General features: G+C 39.0%; 1 protein-coding gene across 1 annotated transcript in view; it reads right to left on the reverse strand.

The window, feature by feature from the left end:
- Positions 1-23,310, reverse strand: part of XPO4 (exportin 4) — a 74,039-nt gene that overhangs the window by 44,358 nt on the left and 6,371 nt on the right. Inside the window, exons 2-4 of the mRNA XM_018071321.2 lie at positions 8,418-8,523; positions 5,492-5,633; positions 5,096-5,234 (exon numbers count right to left, since the gene is read on the reverse strand). Of these exons, the coding sequence (XP_017926810.1) occupies positions 5,096-5,234; positions 5,492-5,633; positions 8,418-8,523 (387 nt within the window). The remainder of the gene's footprint in view (positions 1-5,095; positions 5,235-5,491; positions 5,634-8,417; positions 8,524-23,310) is intronic.

The following is a 23,310-nucleotide window of genomic DNA, read 5'->3' on the forward strand; positions in this document are numbered from 1 at the left end:
AAACAGAGGATGCCCATCTCTCCATTGTAACACATTTTCTCACTTCCCAACCCTGCCTTTGAAACTGTGGCTCTAGTGTAAATTGCTATACTGGGAGATATCAATTTCTAATGTTAAAAGTTATTAAGCAACTAAGCTGGAGTCTTGCTGTATTGCATCTCTCCTAAAGCAGGCTCTCTTTCAACAGAAAAATCTGAAAACTGCAAAAGCCACTCTGGTTAATACAACTACAAAAAAAAATACTTGAGTTTTAAAGTTCTCTTACATTCCTACTACCAAGTTTTAACCTCATACTTGGAATAGTTTCTGGATCCCTGAAATTCCCAAACCAACCTTTAAACACACTAACTTAGGCCTTCATAGAGCACTTGTCAGCAGGAAGGAACAGCTTAAATATCCTGGTTTACCATCTGGTTTTCATACTCAACATCTTGAGGCCAGTGAGGTTCATAGGACAAGGTAACAATTTTATTAGACCAGAAGATACAGCCTGGGGGAGGGGATAGTACATATGTTTTTGTTAAAACGTAGAAGTCAGGAGAACCTCTCCAACTCCTACCCAACCACATGAGACAGCAACAGCTAGACAGGGCTACAGAAGTAAAATTCCTTTCAAAGAACAGAAATAAGAACTGTAAATGCTAAATAAATATAACTAGTTATCCACGTAGCCATTATAATGGATAGATTAATCTCAATGAAGATTAATGTCTAGAGTTTTTCTTAGTAATATTTCCCACTGCTCATATGAAATCCATTCATAGCACATCCCCCAGAAGCTTTAGGTAACCTGAAGCATCTGGATCTTCTCTCTAGCCCAACTATCACAATGAGAAACAGAACAACAGATTAAAAAACTTTAAAAGAGAAGGAACTGTCAGGAATCCAGAGCTCTTCCAGTAAGTTTTGACAAGTCTCCTTCCACATACAGAAAAAAACGTAGGCTTCAGATATGGAGCTTTGTATTAGAATACATTCTACTGTATGCATTGTAGATACTAAAAAGCACAGCTTCCGTTGCTTCCCAGTCCCATGTCAGGTCTACAGCACCTGGACCCTCTGCATCTGCCTACACATTCTGGAAGAAATCAAGGTGTGACCCATATTCCAGTCCAGTTTTAAACAAAGTCCATCTGACTGTGTTCACATGCAGACGAGATCCTCCTCCTGGGAATCAGTCACCTTAGCTGCCAGGATTCCTGTCTTTCTGGCAGGGATGAAGGACAAATGAAATCCCTCTGCTATGCAAAAGCAGAATATTCTAACACAAAAAAAAAAGGTCAAGAAATTGAAGGCATTTGTAGTTGAGAAAAACTTGGCCCACAAAATTCTCAAAAATCTTGAAATCAGTGATAGAAAACATGTATTTAGCATTTTAAGATTGGCTCATGATACTGTGTCTACTGCCAGAAGCTTGGTCCCCTAGAGTTGAAGATTTTTGAAAAGAGACCCTGAAATTGCTATTGAAGGGAGATTACACATTCTCCTTCATAAGCAGGAGGATGGCTTTTACCAATGCTACAGGAGGAGCCAGGAGAAACAAAATCAAGAACTCCAAAGCTAATCCTTGTCCTCCCAGAGGACTACTACCTAAACTCAGTTCTAATAACTAAGAAGTCAGACTCAAAGTTCACTTTCTGTTCTCAGAAAAGGTTTCTTCCATTAGATTCATAAAGGACCAAATGGCAGAGAACCAGCAGCAGAAGCCAGCACTCCAGGTTCAAAAGCTGGCTCTAATCATGCATCCTTCCCATCCCTGTAGTATAACCTTTCCTTAGTGCCCTGTTATTTCCCTCGTACGTACACTGTGTTCCACTATTAAAAGATTACTCAATACTAAAGCCATCTTTTTCATCTCCTGACCACTTTCTTCCTCTCGTCACTATTCCTCACCTTCTCTGCCTTCTAATTTCCTTTTCATCTTTTCATTCTCAACAGTTTATCCATCAGTCTTGCTCACATGTCAGTTTGCCACAACATCCCTTCAAGTTCCATCCTCAAAATACATCCATCTCTAAAGATATTTTTAACTAATATTAAGGTATTAAGCATATCAAATCCTGCAAAAGGACACACACAACAGACAGTACCTTCTACATTCACTGCCCTCCTTATTATTCCACCCATAAAGACGTGATCCTGACAAGATGTTGCTGAAGAGTCTGAAAGATTTCACGGACCAGGACTGTCTAATGATCACAAAGCTAGTACAGATGTCTGACAGAAACTGGGTGGAGGGCTGCACAGAATGGAAAAGATTAAGTATTTACTTTATTCTTGCAAGGCGAAGAAGGGTCAAGAAGCTTCAGAGCCAACAGAGTGGAAAAAGTAAGCAGGAAGCAGGCAAGAGAACACTACTTTTTAAAAAAGGACTTCCTCTGACTTACAAACTGCTGTAGAAAGCCATTATCAGCAAGTAAGAGCTGCTGATAGCTCTCATTTAAGAGCTTTAAACATTTTTAAGTATGAAGTGACCTGCTGCTGACTCCATCTGTTATTTCTCAGCTGCTGGAGTGAACCTCAGGCAGAAGGTCAGCGGAAACATGGAGTAGAAGTCTGGGAGGGATACAAAAGGTGACCAAGAGAATTGACAAAGAATTTATAGTCACAAAGGTATCACAGACTTCTGAAACTTGAGTTTATATGGAGGCAAGAATGCACATCAGGAAAAAATGCACTCTACAGGAAAGACGTCAAAAAAATCGAATTACTCCTTCCATAGGGAGGCATGGAAGGCTGGAAAACATCTGCTGATCTCCCCCAACATCTATATCCCTAGCCTCCTCCCTAACTTGGATGAGGACCTGTTTTTATAAATAACTAGTATAAACACATCTCCAGAAACATCCATGACAGTTCATGGCACTGTCCCGACCGCACATCTTGGATCTTGAGAGCAGCACCACTCCCTCAGCTTCTCACCATACCCTGAAGCACCCTCAGCTGAGACTTCACATGGCAACAAGGCAACTGCACGACTGAGGTCTCACACAGATGAGCACTGCTGGATGATACAGGGACACCAGTGAAGAAAAAAGTCACCTAGCCATATTTGAAAAGATACATGGATAATTCATCATATGAATTATTTCACACAACCTTTCAAAGTTGTTATATATTTATGCAGGAGACATGTCCTGACCCCATTCAGAATGCAGTTGTGGCAGGTACTGTGCTAACACACCATTTTATTGCTGCTTATTACAGCATACATCGGTCCTGGGCCACATGAAGCTGCACCTGTACCAGAATCTCTCTTGCAGCAAAGTTTCAGAAGATTGCAAGAACGTTTTTATGAATAAGAATTGGTTTATAATGTAAACATTCACATATATATGGAAGCATGTGCTTATAACCAGTTTGCCCAAAACTAACAACTGTATCTGGTGCCACACAGAAAAGATGTTCCAGCAGCATCACGTGTCATTTTCTGCTAGTAAGTCATATTAGTATACCAGAATAGAAGATATCATTATATACCCTAGACATTTTCAACAACATTCTTACAACTTGAGCACTAATACTTTGGAAAAACTATGGAGAAAGTAATACTTGTGAAGAGAGGTGGATAAAGGGAAATATAAAACTAAGCCCAACTTGGCAGTGAGATGAACTTGGAGAAGAGTGAAACACTGCCCCTTCCACCAGCCAGAGCTCCTCTGTGATGTGCTGTTCTGCAGCATGCCTGGGATGATACACTTGCAGCAGGCAGTCTTAGCTTGCTGGATGCTGTGGTCAGTGCAGCGTGTCTGTACACCACTGCATGCACAGAATACAGCTGCAGAAATTGAATCGTGCAAGAGTTAGTTCAAAGAGGACTTCTCTGTCAACATCCAGGTTTCTATTTACTGCACTTTTCTATTTTTACTGAAAAATCCTATAAACTACATGAGCATACACAGCGTTGTGCATAAAACTTGAAAACCTCAACTGTAAAACTCCATTTCAATAACAGGACTATGTTTCCTGGAAAAAAGCATTAACTCTGTTGTGCTAAGCAAATACAGATTTCTATCCAAATTATGTACAACGAAAAGGCTAAGATGGTAAATAACTGAAATTAAGGTTTACAAGAATAAATGACATTTCCATACCCAGGAGGGATATTACTTGTGCTCAAAGGTGATACACTATTTTTAGGACTATGAAGAGCTGCATTACTTCTAGCACACTTTGATTGAATTTTCAGAGTTAAACATTCGCTGCTCACATCTAGTACAACTGCTGCTCTGAACGCTCAGCAGTGTTATGAGCCAATTCCCTCAAGATTTTTGTTTGAGAAAAGCTTCAGTTAAAGTTTCAGCATGGGATCTACATACTCTTTGATTTTCTTTTGGTAGGAGAAAAAAATCACCTCTCTTTAATCTCTAGTTACATGCCTCTATTATGACCTATTCTAAACTTATCCCCTGGCATAGCAAACGGAATTTCACTAAATGCATAGATAGATATTGGACACCTTGTTTCCACTTTGAGCTCAGTATCGAAGGTAACACTTACCCCTAGTAGTATGACATTAAATTGAGAATAAGTTTTGTATTTCCATTCCACATTTTACTTCCTCACACCCCTTTCTCTCCACCTACTAGCCTCTCAGAGAATAGCAGAGGCCTATGCCTCTTGCTCAATAGTCTATTCCAACAGCTGAGCCACAGAAAGAGTGCAGCACTGCACAGATGGAAGGGGAACAGTGTTCAGAGAACCTCTCAGCTAAAGGAAAATCCTTTTTAGATCTTGCTATTTGATTAAAGAAAACCAGAGGAATAAAAAAAAAAAAAATTCCAAATCCACACCAAAAAAAATGGCCAAAACAAACCATCAACCCACAACTATGGCATTTAAAGCAGCTATTCAGAAAAACTTATTCCCTAAAAAATATGGTCTAATCGTGAACCAAAGAACTACACATACTAACCCTAGTCTCAAAACATTAAAAAAAACATCTCCAACTTGGTAAATGATTGCTTAATAGCTATCAACTCAACTACTAATTGGATAAGAGAAGTGTAAAATATTTTATAGTCACTAAGTATATAACAACTTAAACTGTTGATACAGATTGCTTAAATTTTGAAGAAAAAAAATAAATACTTACCACAGTGGGGTTACCACTGCTGATCAACTGGCTGACTTCGTGAAAAATGCTTTTGCAGTCGATTGATTTGTCTAATGATCCCCGTTTCACTATCACCGCTACTGCTAATAAAATCTGCTCCCGAACGTACTTTTGAAGGCTGCAAACAACATTGCACAAACATAGTTGCAGATAATTCTGGACATCAATGCTCAATAAACTTTAAATACATTTCTTTTTCAAATATTTTGTGTGAATTCATAAGGGAAAGCTGACAACTCTACAGAAGTTAACTGCTAAGAATGGAAGACAAATTATTGTTATAATGGTCTTCCGCCACTACCTTGGGAAACAAAAAGGATAACCCAGACTTTATGGAGGATCCCACAAGTTCAGAAGTATGTTTTTGATACTCACTTAGGCCTTTGTAAGACATAGGTTAGAAGGAATGTTCGCAGTGACTCGATGCTAGTTTTTTCCAAGAGAATCCATTCTCTTACAACTGCTTCCATTATCGCTGTAGCAGCTTGAAAAAGGACATAGTCTACTTTACTAGTTTCTGTGGGGAAAAACAAAGGTAACTTGAGTATTAGAAGACATGCATGTATTCAGCTTGAATGTATTTCCAACAAAAGAAAACTAATGGAATTTACTATTATTTATTAATAAATGGGATTTTGTTGCTATAAAAACCAAGGAGGAGAAATAATCAATAACCCAATTATTAAGTTGTCCAATATTATTCAAGCCAGTGACTTAAGAGAAAAGTTGTCTATGCTACAAGGCTGGTTCAAAGATCAGGAATAAGAATGCTAACACAACTGGGGAACAAAATAAACAAGATGATTTAGTCCCAACATCTTAAATAATTAAAGTGACTAAGCTGACATAAAGAGAAACATGTCCGCTTACACTTAAAGATAATATTTGTGTTTAATTATCCAAGCAAAAATGTTACAGACTAGTATTTGAAGTTTTCTACATCATGTTAAAGCTTCCATATTTATCTTAGGGTAATCAAAACATAACTTCTGACCACAGTGTAGGAATCATTGGTCCTTATTATTTGAATATGGGATTACTAAGTTTACAGATGCACTACAGAAAGTATAAAAATATGTTCTGGAGAAAGGTAACAGTTTGGTGATTACAAAGTACAATTTAAAGAGAAATGCCAGAATATGAATATAATTCCTATTAAATAGAAAGCTACAGAGACTTTTTTGTTGTTGTTGTTACTTTGCTTTTAAAAATTTTAACTTGGAAATAGCAGGTAGTATCTCAAAAGCCAGTTTCAAAACATTCTGAGCTCTGCAGAAAACACAAGAAGAACATTAAGAAAGGGTGTAGCCACAGGATGAAAATGGTGAAATAAAATTCCCAAACAAGAAGCATAGTGGGTGACCCACAGGACTAGAAAAACTGAGTTTGTTTGAAAAAACATCAGTCATGAGATGAAGGGGTTTAAACCACTACAAAACAAACTTTCTTCCTCCAATTACATACAAGCAAGTTTATAATATAAATTTCCATTATATGCAAGTTCTACATCCAAGATGGCAGCTAATTTGCTACGGTATTTTTATGTTATTTAATCAGGCTCCAAATCTAAACCTACACAGATAAACATGCTTAAATCAAAATGAACCACCTTAAAATCAACTTAGCTTAATTTGGAAAACTAAGTAACTACTTAAGTAAAAGATTATTGTGTATGTCTAACACACACATAAAACTGAACTGATTTATTCCTGCATGGGAATTTTAATGCTGGCATTTGTCAACTTCCAGGTCTTTGGCTTTTCTAACTGTACAAAGCTCACACAAAACAGAGAATGCAAATAAAAAAGGATGGAATTTCTCTTTTGTGTCAAGAACTGCAGATGCACAACTGGAATCATTAACAGCACAGATCTCCAGCCCCCAGTGTAAGCTTATAACTAGCCAGAGCACTGTTATCCTCTACGTGAAGTTACTAAAGAAAGGGAGGGCAGGCTTTGGCAGTACACTGAACAGCTATAAGCTTACAGCAGAAGAACGTAGACTCTAGTGCTTCCTGGGTTCAAGTCCAGGTTTTTAAAGAAACGGCAGAGTAGCGGCTGTTCCCCTTTTCCTTATGCTCATCATCTCCATTATTCTCCCTGTATCATTCACATACTCCTCTTTCCACAAATGACATCAACATCCTTTTTATCTCTCTCTACATCCCTTCCAGTTCCTGCCTTGACCATTTTTTCCTGTTTCTTTTTAAAGTCATCTACTTTGTTCCTCTGGTTCCTGCCCATCCTGATCAGCATATATTCCTTCTACACTTCCTCTTTTATTCTTCGTCATGAACAGCTTGTCACCATTCTCTAGTTCCTGATTTCATAATCCCTGCCTCTCCCTTTTCAACAACCAAGTTGTGACAATAAATAGCCTCAATTTTGCTGACCCATAAAGCAAAAACTGTGATTGCAGTCTTCAGGACCAGATGAAGTACTCCTATAATATGCTAAAACCAGAAGAAATCCATTTGTAGAAAAACATTTGGTTTGGGAAGTGGGTGTAGGAAAAGAAGCACACCCTGCTCTATATATCACAGTATAATTTAAAAATACAGTAGTAGGCCTGCAATATTGACATCATAATATTCATGAATTTAAGTCTCAATCCAGTAAATTTAGAAATAACTGTTAAAAAAAATACTGTGGAATGAATGAAGTATGAAAATAATAATATTTTAAACAGAATTCTAATATTTCTCTGCTCATTCTGGCAAATGCTTTGAAAGAAAAGTTGCTTTTTGTGGTTTTGGCATGTGTTCTTTTGCATAAACTTCTAGGTTTCCCTCATTGGGGCTCAGAGTCAGCTTTCACCGAAACCTCCCCGTTGCCTTCCCCCAACACTCACATCTGGTTAGTACAATGGTGCTTGCTACATCATTACTGCTCCTGTAATTTTCAGATTATTTAGCTGCCCAACTCTAATAAGTCTCTATAGCACCTGTAAAAACAGATTTATTCTTAAAGACTTGTTAACACAACCACATTTACAGCATTTTCATTAAAATCAAAGAAATTTCTGATAAAGGGTGACATCTGCCTATCTCTTTCCTTTTCCACAGGTATAATCACACAATTTCAAATCACCTGCTTTTACCAGGTGGACAGAAACTTTTCTGTTTTTCTTTAACAAAACAGCTGGACATAAATCAAAAAAAGGCAGCAATAGGCTTCACCCTTCATCAAAAACTACCCCCCATCAAAATCAAAACTGATGTTCATACTCCCAGCTGCAGAAGAACAGCACAGTTCCAATTATAAAAGCATGTACATATTTAACTTCATTTATTAAAACTTACCCAAAATGTGTTTGCAAACAGCAAATGGTGATTTTGATTTTCTAAATGATAAGAATATGTGCTCAGCATGTTGGCGTTGTTCATTATTGACCATGGAAGGTGGTGCCTGGAAAAAAAAAAAAGTTATTCAAGCACTGAAACCCCATCCTGATTGTAAATATAGTAAGAGCAATTGTCATGAACTTAGAAATGTTGCCTTGTTAAACATCAAAACCAAGTATCTCCAGGCAAAACTACTTGCTCTTTCTCAGTCATAGCCTCTTCTTATATACCACTGTGTATTTACATTACATGTACATAAGTGTGAATATTGAGACATCAAGCAGAGAGTGAATAATTCTAAATATAGTGTTCCTAATGATGCTTCTGAAGAAAGCTAAATGTGATCTAAATTCAACCCATTTTTCTACTCAAACCAAAAATATTACTGCACACTACTAAATGCTGCTGCACATGCTCAGACTCAGGAGCAAAGTACTGTTTTTTCTTTAGTTCTACATTTGTTTTAAAATATCTAATTGTGTAATAAATTCAAGGGATTAAAAAATCACTACAAATACATCCAAAAATAAAGCATTGTCAGTAACATACTACCCTCTAGTGTTTAATGTTGAAGTTGACATCCTGAAGACTTGAGTGCAATTGAAGAGACAGCTGAGCCTATTTGGGGATGGCTATAAGTGGTTCCCCAGCTGCTTACACCCATTCCCTTACCTCCTGGGCACCTTGGCTGCTCAGGTAATACTTGCTGCTCTGCTGCTGAAAGGCAGCTCCATGGTGGTTTCTACCTGAAAATCAGCTCCAGGTAAAGCATAAAACTACACAATAACCTGGACCACTGCGAGGTGCCTACAGAGCACAGGTGAGTTAATTGCCTGCACTGCAGTCTCACCTCATGAAGCAACTCCAGGAATTCCCTCACACTGTCCCACAAGGTAAAAACAACCCTGCAGAAACCATCAGCTGCTCACAACACCACACTCCACTTCTGCCACCAATATTCTCCAATTTCTGCTATTTGGGATTTATCTGAACGAGCACATGGCACACGATGCTCTTGCAAGGGATTGATACCACAAACAGGGTAAGCAGAACTAAAGCACCTTTGATTGCACATGTAGAAAGATCACATTCAAACTGCAGAGCCAGGTCAAGGTGATAGCATAGGTTATTGAACTTCCAAACTCCAAATTCCAGTCCTGTCCCTAGCAATCTGAGGAGAACATGGGTGCCACCTATCTTTTGGTTGTGATTTATACCCACTGCTTTGGGAATAAAAGCACTAAGACCTTAGCATACAGATCAAGGTTTTTAACTTAAGTGAAATATTTGCCAGTAAATAAAACATATCAAATCTGATTTAATTCTTTCATCCTTGATGGAACACAAGATGACAGAAGACTCGCATAAGAGGAAATAACACCAGAGATTACAATTTAATAATCTGAGTAAATGAAGCAAGGAAAAGCAGGCTGCTGATCCTTTGATCAAGGGGGTCCTAATAAACAGCTGTCCACCTCCTTACATAGCAAATTTTTGACTCTCACAGCTTTTCCTGTGCAGATATGAAGAATGTCTGTGCGGGGAGAAAAATAAGTAGTGGAGGAACATGGCTTATGCAGAATAAATGCTCTGTCCCTTCACAAACCTGCTCTGCTCTACAGCCAGTTTGAGGGCAGGATGTCCCTGGACAGTGATTTGAACCTGTGCAGGACAGCTCTTACCAGCTCTGGGGACAAGACCACAGTGTTTGTCCATGCCCCCTTCCGAGCAGACAGCAGTTCACTGTTAGGCTGGGCACATGCATAGATGCAGTGTGCCTTCAGTTCATGTCCCTCTTCCACATCCTTGGAGCAGCGTCTCAGGGACTAAGTCAGCACGCTGCAGGCAGATATACACACAGGAAAACTTCTGGATATTTGGTACATTACACACTGCTGTATATCTGAGACAGAAGTAAGCTCCATGGCACGGTCCAAGTCTTTCCAAGACACTGAGCTGCAGTGAACTCCAATCCAATGCAGAAACTCAAGCTTTAAGAACTTTTTAATCAAACGTAAACTTGTAAAGCAGCCTTATCAAATGGGATATGCAACATTTCTGTGATAAAGCCTCAAGTCTTCTGCATGCAGCCAGCCATCAGCAGGAGCTGCTCCCAACCACACATGCCTTCTGCAGTCTGAAGGACAGTACTTCTCTGCATGGACCTTAGCTACATTCCCTGCAACAGAACCAGCAGTACTGAATGCCAAAAGAATACTTGGTGCAGGTTATCAAAAACGCAAGAATGACCTACACAGCAACAGCTTAACACACGCTTCAGTCAGTGCTACGGCAAGTAAACCAAATCTACCAAACAAAAAAGCAATCCCCACATTTTTCCCTCATTGTATGGGCAAGCATTTGTGCAAATGTACAAAGAACCATGATCCCTTCTATCAACTAGCCCACAAAAAAACCCCAAAAACACAAAGTGTGAGGGGGGCACAGGGGCAAGAGGAATGAACACTCTTTTATTACTTTAATAAAGCATCAAAAAACCAGACAAGTGCCAGTGCAACAATAGAGAGAAAAGGAGTGGAGTAACGTTTCCCTTTCAACAGTACTGACCTTGCAGCTCACAACTCTGCAGTCTTGTGAAGCCTCAATAACTACAGTCATGTTAGGAAGAATCCTTTAGGCGTGACAAAGCATAACATTTTTCAAGTTGGGTAATTTATATTTACATTTTTAGAGCAAGAAGATCAAATCAGAGCTACCTGATCTTGAACTAACTTTGCATTAACATTTGAGTTTTTCATACAGAGATCCTGTCTGTTTTCACCATTCTGTATTAAAGGCACTTTCAGGGATATCAGTTGCAAACTATAGCACCGCTAAAAAACCCAGAATTATTATGCGAAATACCCCCTTTATGCTTATAATAACTATGAAATAGATCTCTTATTTTACATTATTTTAACTCCTCTACTTCTCTGAAGTCCAGTTACAGAGACCTTAGGCACCTTGGGAGGGTACATAGCACATCATATTCCTGTACTGATTTTAAAAATCACAATAATTTAATGATACATTACACACTTAGACTCTAATAACTGTCCAGAAGAGACAAGTACAACAATCAAGGTTTAAACTGTACTATACATCCACCAGAGGGAGCTTAAAGCTCACAGTCTACTGCTTTCACTGCATTAAGATAGTATTTATCTGTACAACAATGTAAAGTACAGTTAATTTTAGGCTTTAAAGAAAAAGCCAGCATATACATATTCTGCACACAAATTTCATATTACAAGAATACTGGCTTAGTGATCCCGAGAGCCCTGTATGTCGGTGCCCAGCACCTTCTCAGCACAATAAGGCTAGAAATGTACCCCAAGTACTCATCATGCTTGGAAGGTCCCCCAAACATGCACGTACATTCACTGTTTTTGTTCTAGTTGTCTCCTTCATTCTCTTCTCTATCACCCAGCTTACAAGGAATTAAAAACCAGTGGTGTAATTATCAGGCTCTTGTGGCATATTGAAACTATTTGCAGCTACATCCCTTTCGCAGAATCACAGAACACGCTGAGTTGGAAGGGACCCACAAGGATCATTCAAGTCCAACTCCTGGCCCTGCACAGAAGCATCCCCAAGAGTCACACCATGTGCCTGAGAGCAGTGACCAAACACTTCTTGAACTCTGTCAGGCTTGGTGCTGTGATCACTTCTCTGGGGAGCCTGTTCCAGTGCTCAAACACCCTCTGGGTGAAGAACCTTTTTCTAATATCCAATCTATACCTCCCCTGACACAGCTTCAGGCCAGTCCCTTGGGTGCTGTCACTGGTCACCAGAGAGAAGAGATCAGTGCCTCCTCTTTCTCTTATAAGGAAGTTGTGTGGTCTGGCATTTACCTCTAACACCCATCTGTTCTCTCTTCTGTCCTAAAAGTTACCTGTAAAGTCATCCAGGACAAAGATCATCTTTCTGGTTTCAGCATAACAAGCTACTGCCCCAAAAGAATAGAACTCCTACGTGACACAGTACTATAAATAAAACTACATCCTTTCAGCTACCATGATTGTGTGGATACAGAAAAGGAGCAGCAGCAGCACCTACTGATTAGATCCAGCAGGACTACTCATTTAAATGACAGCTATTCACTCATGGGAAAGAAAAACTGAAAGAAGACAAGAGGCAGGCTAGCACTAATACTTGCAGTACCACTAAACTTACCTGAAAGCCTGGATTACTAATAAGAAAGTAATGTAACTCCTCACCTTTCATGTCAACAAGTTTATAAAAAAAAAAGGAGAGAAAAATTAAGGCACAGTATCAACGACTGAATTGTAACAAAGCAAATAATCATGTTAAAACATCTGAATCCTGCATGTGCTTACAGAAATCCCATACTTTCTCTGTGCTGTTGTGAAAAACCCCTTCTGAAAGGGAGGCATTGGAACAGGTTGCCCAGGAAAGTGGTAGAATCAGCATCCCTGGAGGTATTTAAGAGACATGCAGATGTAGCTCTTGGGGACCTGGTTTAGTGGTGGACTTGGCAGTGCCAGATTAATGGCTGGACTAGATGATCCTAGAGGTCTTCTCCAACCTAAGTGATTCTATGGATCTATTTAAGGAAAAAGCATGGAAAAACCAAGGTCTTTGTTTACTCTTCTCACTCCTCTTAGCAGAACACAGGTATTCACTAGGATTCTCCTCAATCCATCAATGGTAAATGAGCCAGTAGAAAAAAAATCTTTTTGAAAAGAACAGAAACACTAAACTTTAGGATGAAACAGAGCCTGTGAAGAAAAATGTAGAAAACACCTTTAACACCTCACAGTCAGAAAAGAAGACTGAGGAGAAAAAAAAAGAAGAAAAGAGTTGGAGTTTGAGGTTCTCTGTATTAGGGTAAACACTGGGCAGTCTTCAGCAGTCAGCATCTTTCTAATACTTCTGGGATACAGGCAGGCAGATGCAGCCTGAAGGAACAGTCAAACAGAAAAGCTGTCCAAATCATGGGCATAAGCATATTTTTCTGGTGTAGCCTAAGCATGCTCCAACTTTACTTATGAAGACCGAATGCATGGGGAATGACTTACAGCTCCTTCTGCACATTCTGATCAGTTCTGCCAAGAGCAAGTCACTCAGTCTGCACCTCAGATGCAGGCAAGCCTTCCAAAAGTTGGGCAGTGATATTTAATGGTAGAAAAAGAGAGAGATTTGGCTCTTATATTCTTGATTAAGATCTTAATAGTTTTCTTTCACAGAGTCACATATCACCCTACATTTGATTTTTCGCTTTTTGTACACTGAAAAAACCAATAACACCAGCCCACTCTCAGCTCACATGGGTGTTACAGCAACAAGACAATTATTTTGGAATGATAAGAACTGTTGTGTAAAACTAATCGCAAGTCAGGTTTTCCCCTCCTTAACTATTAGACCACATACCTTACAAAAATCTGAACATAACTTTCATGCAATTACCTTTTCTTTCCAGTGTGATAAAAACAAAACTTGATTCAGGTCTCCATCAGAAATAAAAGTTTTTCCTCAACAAGTTTGAGGTCAGCACATCCTCTTTAAATCCTATTTCTCACCACTATGAAACTGTTACAAGAAAACATATCATGGATGAAGCTCCATCATCCCTCTTCGGTGCACCAACATTGTTCATCACAACTGTTTACCTCAGCAATCTGAATATAAGCAATCCACGCATCCAAAAAACGCAGATGTCACAAACGCAACAAATTAACAACACTAAACCCCCAAACAGCACAGGTTCCTCAACAGCCACCAGTGTACTAGTAGGTATTTAACTAGCTTTCCCACTCTTACTGCCTGCAACCATCCTTTTGTATCATGGGAAGATAAGGACCACCATTAATTCCATAAGTTTATGTGTTGCCACTTTTTTGCCAAAATAACCCATCTTTGTTCCTTCCTTATATAATATGGATTTTTAATTTCTAACTTGGATTTTTTTTTTTTTTTGCTCCTCACTTGATGGTACACAAAGGACAAGGAGTGAATGACTAAAAATGCTAAAAGATTGGCTACTAACACAAAAGGTATTACAAATTATTTATAATATTAATTAATACCAAAACACGGAGCAGGAAAGTAGTAGATATGAGAAAAGGTCAGACCAGCTGTCAAGGAAAATACACACATGACTAGGAAACACCTGTTGAAGGTACATGTGGAAAAAATAAGGGGTAAAAATAAAAGAAAATCCCCAAGCTCTTATTTTACATAGGAGTAGTTAGACGTACATAGAGGATCTGAAGCTACATGTATGTATCCAGAAACACCTGTTTTGTACAAGCATTTCCTAGCTCAGTAACATACCTCTAAAAAAAATATATGTAATTATGACTTGACAGGATGGAAAGTGCCAAGAAATTAAGGTAATAGGTACACAAGAAAGGAAACAAATGGGTTGCAAATATGAGATGCTCTCTTCCTAAGACTAAAGTTGAAGTCATTGTGTATTTGCCAGTAAGAGGCTGAAAAAGTAAAACCACATCAACGTTTGAAGTCTGCTTTTTTAGCTCCTTCTCCTTATCTGAAAACACATTCTGGTTAAAAAAAAAAACAAAACAAAACACCAATCCGTATCAAATTCCACTCCCTCCTCAAGCAATTTTGTTCAGGCAGTTTCATGTTGATCATCACAAATATAAAAAATAGAACTTTTTTATCATATATTTTAAGTTACATTATTTTCTTAATGGTTTGAGATCATAGAATAGAATCATGGGATCACATAATAGTTGGAATTGGAAGGGACCTTTAAAGGTCATGTAGTCCAACCCCCTGCCATGGGCAGGGACACCTTTACCTTCCACTAGACCAGGTTGTTCAATGCCCCATCCAATCTGGACTTGAACCCTTTCTAGGGATAGGGCATCCACAAGTTCTCTGGGCAACCTGTACCACTGCCTCACCACCCTCACTGTAAAAAAATTCTATCTTCTGAGAAGGCCAATAAAAAAGACTGAATTGGCTTCTGACATATGAATCTTGACCTCTTCAACATCTTGTAGTTGAAGTTTGTTCAGTAGTTTGTTCTCATATTGTTGTGGATTCCAGAGAATATTTGTTATTGGTCACTTAAGACACTGATAGTATCTTAATAGTAACAACTTCTACCATTCAACATTATTATTAAAATCAATAATGGGATAGTTTTTTATTAAATATGATTTAGTTAGCCAGTTTGCACTGCTACTTCTGCATTGTAATTTTGCTAAGAAAAATCCAGCTTGTGATAATTTATAAACATAAGGATGAGGTGAACAGCATTTATTCCTTGCAGACAGAAAAGCTTACTAGAGACAAATTCTGATTTTTTAGGCTTTTGCTATGGCAAGACAGCACTGAATACAATCAAAGTCAGCAATCTTTCTACAATTACACTGGGGGAAATCTGCAAATTAGTATATCACAAAGAAGAGTCACGCACTCCTCCAGATTTTGCTGCTTGAGAGAACACAGAGGGAGTACATTGGAGTGATTTAAGCTGACACCCACAGTATTCCCACCTACTTCAAGGTCCCCTATGAACAGTACAGCCTAAACACTAGTAGGATTATGGAAAGGCAAACATGCCTACTAGAAGAATTTCCTTGGGTTTAAAAAAAAAAGATCAAATTGCTGGTACCTGCTACTACTAAAGACAAGTAGGAACCTTCTTGCCAAAGGCAATGTTTATGTCTGCAAGTAAAGCATATTACAAAGTTTGACAAGGGCAGAACAAAAAATCTGATATTTCTACTGAAGTATGACTTGGTAAAAGTCACCACAAACTCTCCAAACTGAGCTTCCCCAAATATGTAGGGGAATCTTGCCTTCCTTGCAGTCAAAAGGTAAAATAAAACTGTTCTCGAACTCTGGTCTGTGGGACATCATCAGCTCAAAAAAACCCAATTAAAGACATTCGCTCTTCTTCAGAATGGTGTCTAGACTCTGTGCCTCAGAGAGCCTGGAAGTCCGACAGAGTAGAGCAAAAGCAACTGATCCCCATCAATACATAAGGATAAGCAAAAGCCAACACAGTTGGCAGTGGCACCACTGCGTCTGGACCTTGCTGACAGCCACCATCAGGCAAGACTCGCTCAGAGAAGCGAGGAATAAAGGAAACCCAGATGGCTCACCAACATGTCCCAGCAGGCAGCGAAGCCAAGTAACAGTGAGGCATATGCGAAGGAGAAAGATCGTGAGTGAACCTGAGAAGCATGTGCAGGGGAACACCATGTGATGGTGGTAACATAGTCGAGGATTATGGGCAAAAATAGAAAGAGAGAAAAAAAAAAAGGAAAAAATAATCAAGCACATGGGCAAGTAATAATTTTTAACTAGTGCACATACTGCCTTTAGGACAGCTACATATATTACTCTATCCATGTAAGCAATTGTTATAGCCGCAACTAAATAAACAAAAGTACTTAAATTTTTACTTACCATATGTGCTCTTCTACTAAGATGCTCAAACCCCCCTGAAACCAGATTTCTGTGTCTTAAACAATAAAAGCACCTTAAGAGAATTACTCCCCAGCACAGATCTGCTGTATAGGCAAGTTATAGAAAAGAATCAGACTCTCAGAATAAAGAGATTCCAAATTTAACTCTACCAAAGTCACATCAAGCAGCATGCCCCAAGACTGCATTACTCTGACTTCTGTGCAGTCAAGTCATAATGACTTTGCATTCCAGTTATACCAGTCACACTTTTCAAGTATTTTAAATAAGCTTTCTCCGACAATATATCACAGCACACTCAAGAACTGTCACTTGTCTTATTAAAATAGCTAATCAAAGAGATTAAATATGGGGGTCAGGTACAGAGAACTGGACAATTAGACACACTTTTGTTCTCAGATATTCACTCTACTTCTGTAGCAGACAGTGACACCTAACAACGCAAGGATGTCCTGTCCACTCACGAAGCAGATGCCAATTCAAGCAGCTAACAATTCAAGCTATATGAGGATGCTCAGCTCTGCAGTGTTTGGCAGCTGCTTCACAAGTAGATGAGACATTCCAGCCTTGGGCACGAGGCCAGAAGGAATTTAGGCAACTGGTATCGAGAGCAGTTTCTGATGTCCCAGTCAGATCTGTCATTATACAACTGCTAACCTTTGAGTAATAGTTAAGTTACTACAGAAAACCTAGTTAGCATAATGAACAACTCCAACTACGTTCCAATCGCTTCCTTCACACTTGCTTTTTGGAACAATCATTTAAATTACAGTAGTAACTCCTCTTCCAATTTAAAATATAACAATCTTGAAAAATAATCTTGGGTAAGTAAGATGAAATAAATAACTTTGAACCAGATGTGCACTAGAGACGATATGGTGGAGACTTAAAACTTTCTGAACAAAAACTTTCTTTGATTTTTTTTTTTAAATTCTTTCCCAAAAGTAATTATTACTTAAATAATTTAAACCCCAGAGTGCCCAGTATTTTTTGGTATATATTTGGAACAAATGTGTGACTGCTGGAGGAATTGCCTCCTACACATCTACTCACTCACGTCTTGCTTTCATGCAGAAACTTAACAATAGGGGAAAAAAGACTATTTTTTCATATCAGCTTTTGCTTTGTATTTTGAAGCTGAAGTACTTTATTAAGTCTTTTGCAAGTAAAACAGGAGATAAATTGTGCTTTGTGATCAGATCTATTCTCAGTTTTAAAATGGTCGTATATAAGATATTATATATACACATTAATTGACTAAAGAGCCAAAGTAAATCAACTGCCATCAATATCAAAAGATTTTCTGAGATAAGACTTCCTCTCCAAGACAAGAAACAAAAATTGCTGAGATTTTATTTCTCTACTAACAATTTGACCCACACTTATAGACTATTACAGGTTCTCCACTGAAATTACCATTTTTTTACATGGACAATACACTTCAGATACATGATTTGTGGTAACTAGTCTGCAGAGGAACTGCTTCCACTGTTCATGTCTGCTTCTCAGCCTCAAAATAGGCACCAGAGATCTCCTGGGGATGCAAAAGGGAGAAATGAAGAATGGAATCTCTGTTCGAGGAAGCAGGACCATAATGGAGCAAGAGGAAAGAACAGAGGATGATGAAGGTATAGGCAGCAGGTACCTGTGACAAGACATTGACAAACAGATGCCTCTAAGTGATCTACATACCTGGGTGAGCTGTTCATCCAATCAGCTCTGACTGCTGTCAGTCGCCTCACAGCTTCCATTTAGAACTTTTCTAACCACTGTGCACATCGCTCAACAAGAAATCCATACATTCAACTAAATTAATATTACATTGGTTCATGCCAACCTTCTGAGAGCACCAGATGAGCAGGATCAGCCCGTACTCCATCCACCCCACAGAGGATAGCTACAGCAGAATTTGGGAAAATGACTGAATTCTGCATAGCCCAAGAGCTGCAAATTTAGGCTTGTCAGTGCTGGACCAGAGCCCCATATAAAGTTACAGAAAGCCTCATCGTTCCAAATTCAAATCTTTTTAAAGCATTTGATGTTAACAAATAAAATCAATCTGCTTTGACTTCAGTAGAAATGGCATATCACTACTGCAGTAGCACAGGAACCCTAAAAATACATATAACTGAAGGACACAAAAAGTCAGAGTAGCCCTTACTACAACTGCACTCACACTAGCCTCAAGTCCTGCTCTCTGTTTCCTTCTGTTGTGTTAAGGCCAATTTTTTCTGTTGTGTTAAGAGATGGGAGATTTGGCAGAAAATAAACTCCCCTGCATTCAAGCTGGTCCTCAGATATCAGAGGGGCTGGCAGTGGCTGACCTTACATTCTGAGTGATAGCCAATTTGACAACACCTTCCTCTGACCATCTCCTGGAGCTGGAGTGAGCTTGGCCTCATTCTGCAGCAAGGAGGATAAGGGTTGGGGGGAAAAAACCAAGCTTTTCCCACCAACTGCAAGTGCTTCTCTCTTTCCCCACAAGGAGGCATGGAAGATACAAGTCCCAAGTTGAGACCCTCTGTTATCCAAAAAGGTGGGAAGGAGAGGAGTCTCAGCATCAACACACACTACAGACTTCATTGCAGCATGGACTATCCCCATGATAGGCCCTGGTTCTCCAGCAAGAGATAGACCCTAGGCCATTCACAGCCTCCAAAATCCTAATTACAACTTGATCATAAGACTCAAGTAGCTCAAGTCTGTATTGCCCATTTCTGTGCCTACAAGACAGCATAGACATGACTTAACAAAAAGTGCCAGGATAGTAACAGTGAATTTCAATACAAAGTTTAATGGAAATATTCATTTTCCAAAGTTCAGATATACTTGATATACAACCCATTTATTAGGCTCATTGTATATCAAATACAGTCAGCATCTACTCTCCTTCTGAAACTTCATATTGTCTGTATGTGTAGAAGTGTCTAACAGTAGCTATTTTTTCCTACTGTCCGATTTCAAATTATACTTGCTGAAAGAACAGCTATAACCCCCCCACACACACACTGCTGCAAGGGTGGTATTATTTTTACTTGCATGTAGCCTTCTGCAGTAAGTATGTGCAGATGGAGTAACAGGGTTAACAGGATATCACATGAGTAGCCCCCCTTCCACCTCCCATACAGCCCCCAACACAGAAGTCAAAATTCATCACCACATGAAATATTTAAACTGACACAGTGATGCAGTTTGGTTTCTGAGTGTTTTAGGCTTTGACTCCTCTCACAAAAGCATTTCCTCTCACCAAGTTGATGAAGAAAGGCAGGCACACAGGGCAGCCAGATTCCCTGCCAAAATTCAGGTTTTAGCAGTTCCTCCTCCATCCATCTTGATAAAATCTCAAAACAATTTTGCCCCATCATAATTATTTAGGAAGAGTTGATTAAAAGGAAGGTAAGGGAGTCTTTAGAATTCTCAGTTTATCTAAATTTTATGTGAAAAACTCCTTTGGTTTAGTGTACTTTCAAAATGGCATGGCCTAAAACACCTACCTTTATTAATGGCTTTTAACTGTTAGGGCATTAATAAAAACCTACAGATGCAAGTAAAATACACACAAAATACAATATCTGAATCGTGTAAGGAAAAAGAAACGTAGCTACAGACAAAAATCAAAGTTTGGCAAAAAAAGAGCAAAAAGATAGAGAAGGAAGCTCATCACCTGTGTTAGGTGGAAGACAAGGAAGCCAAAAGAAATTGTGAAACTGAAATGATTTTACAAAGAGGAAAACTTCTTTCCCTCAAAACCACGAAATATTACAGACTTGCACTGAACACATCTAGAAAAAGCTCCTTTCCCGTACATCTAGAATTGTACACACTTGAGATGGTAGGATGTCCTTTACTTTTACCTTGTTTCACCACTTTGTTCCGCTGTTACAGCCTGAACCACATTACCAAAGAAGTTACGTATCTCTGTATTCATCCTCTGATATACAGAACAGACACATGACATATATTCTGAGAAAACATCTCCTAAAAAGCATTTCTTTTATGAAGAACTTTTTTTTTTACTCCACATAGAAACATTTTGGGATTTTATTTAGAAGAGGCAATCTTCAGGACTCCCTTAAAGTAAGTATTTGAGTTCACTCTAAGAAATCTGCATAAATTAGCCAAGTCTCAAGTTCTGAACAGTCACAGTGCAAACATACTTACTGAAAAAATGATTGTGAAGAAATGTGGCCATAATTACACATTTTATTCTCAGTGCTGTTAGAGGAAGTGTTATTGTAACATGAACAGAAGACTAGCTCCAGAAACAATACTGTCATTTCTCTTGATACTAGAATTTTATATTTATATATTTCCCACTAAACAATTCACTATCCTGAAGCTACCCAACATCTGTTCCTAACCCCACTTAAAACAACCTCAAAAAATAAAGGGTTTGCAGCTTAGCCTCCCAAATTCTCTCAGGAAGAAGTACATTTGTTTTTTAGCTTGGGCCTTGACGGTGGTTGTTGACAGGTAAGGAAAGCACTATTCTTCCTTCACCAGCGAGGAGTGTCCATGTCTTGTAAACCTATTTGCATATTTCCTCAATAATCAATAATCTGGGAGGCTACCAAGATTATGGTTGAAAGAAAAGTCAAAGAGCAGCAACATTATTAGCAAAGAAAGCAGCAGAAGTCAGTGACTGAAGAGATGACAAAGGTAAGCTAAATGTGAACAGTTAAGACCCTAATGAGAAAAAAAAAAACCAAATGATGATGCAGAAAACACACAAAGCTCTCTTTGCACTTAAGATCAGTGAAGATTAATGTAATGCTTTTCAGCCACTGCTTTAACAACACACCAATTCAGCTTTAAGGCATCTAGCACCAAAACAGCTTCTAGCTACAAGGGGGAACATATTCCCCCCCCCAGCCCAGGGCTGCAGTCCTGTTGCAAGAGAGCTACAGGTCCAGTCTCTCACCTGGACATCTCCATTTTCTGTATGCACACACCTAACTATCGATGGTGTGGAGAAGTCCTCATGAAATCTAACAGTGACAAATGTGTAAAATGTAGCAACAACAAGAGGAAATTAACTGAGCTGTAAGGTGAAACCCAGCACTGGCAGGCAGGGTCTGCCACCACCAATGACTGGCTGAAGTCATGGCAAGATGAATGAGGAACTGACTTAAAGGACCATGGGGATGCCAAAACCACTTAGATCTGGGGGAAGTTCATAGCAAAACCTTCAGGATCACCTATTTGCAGAGGCAGGCAAAATCAGCAAAAAGAGAAGAGCCTTTGCTGCTTGCCCAAGGCAGAGAAGCTACACATGTAGATCCTGGGCCAGAAAGGATGTCACTTCACCCCATATCACAAGCTTGGACACCTTCCACCTGTCCCCAGACAGGCACCGTACGGAGGGATGACTTCTCTTGCGCTGCCACAAGACAGACTGGTGGCAGTTCTGGAGTAACTCATCAATGAGCACATAAATGAGCCAGTGCGGTTTGTGTTTACAATTGTTTCTGCTTCTTCTTAGCTTTGATATTGTTTGCATACCATCACTAATGCCACAATTAACAGCATTTCCACTCCTAGACACACAGTATTATCCTATTCTAGTTTTGGCAGATCGTTCCAAAAGCCAACTCACTAGTCCAACTCACTAACCTAGCAGATAATCAATCCAGCAAAAAGATAAGCAATGTTTTTTCTCTGACACTCACTTGTAGTCTGGTTTAGGCTTCTGTGAAAATACAGCCTATGTCTGTGTCACACTTACAAATGTGAGACTATGGATATTCTTCACCTTAACCAAGCCTTTTGAAACCCCAGAGACTGCCATCACAATCCACAAAATTCCATGGCAAAACACCTTCTACATTTCATCAATTGCCAAGTCACAGATTAATTATACAAAGCCTTCAAGAGACCCTGGCATAAGGCATATTTTCAACTGTGCCTCTTTTTGCACAGCTGCACGTAACACAGTTGGACTGTATGACAAAAAATACTGACATCTATAGTTTAAGCACAAATCATGATATATCTTTAGCCTGTCTTCATATTCACTTTTATAGTTCTGCAAATTTTGAATTTGGTAGGCACCACTAAAACAACTTATCTGATTTACAAAGTATCAAAAGCAAAAAAAATTCATTCACTTGCTTCTATGTTAATCTAAACCTTTATTTTCTATTAAAAAAATCACTTTTGATAAGAATTATACCTGCTACTTCCTTAGTGATTTAACAACATAGTTTGACCAAAATTTCTTTCAGGAGCATAGGCAAGCTTTCTCATCTCAATCAAGGTAGTAGAATTGTCTATAAGGCAACACAGTGAAAATTACTTCAATGCAAAAACCTTTTCTCCCTGCATCCACTTCCCAAACTAGTTCACTATGCAACCACTCAGGTGGGTGTATTACTACCCTCTGTTTGGGCAGAGCCAAAGGCAGCACTGTACAGCGGCCACT

Source organism: Manacus vitellinus, unplaced genomic scaffold (assembly GCF_001715985.3).
Source record: "Manacus vitellinus isolate BGI_N305 unplaced genomic scaffold, ASM171598v3 scaffold_2_pilon, whole genome shotgun sequence".
NCBI lineage: Eukaryota > Metazoa > Chordata > Aves > Passeriformes > Pipridae > Manacus > Manacus vitellinus.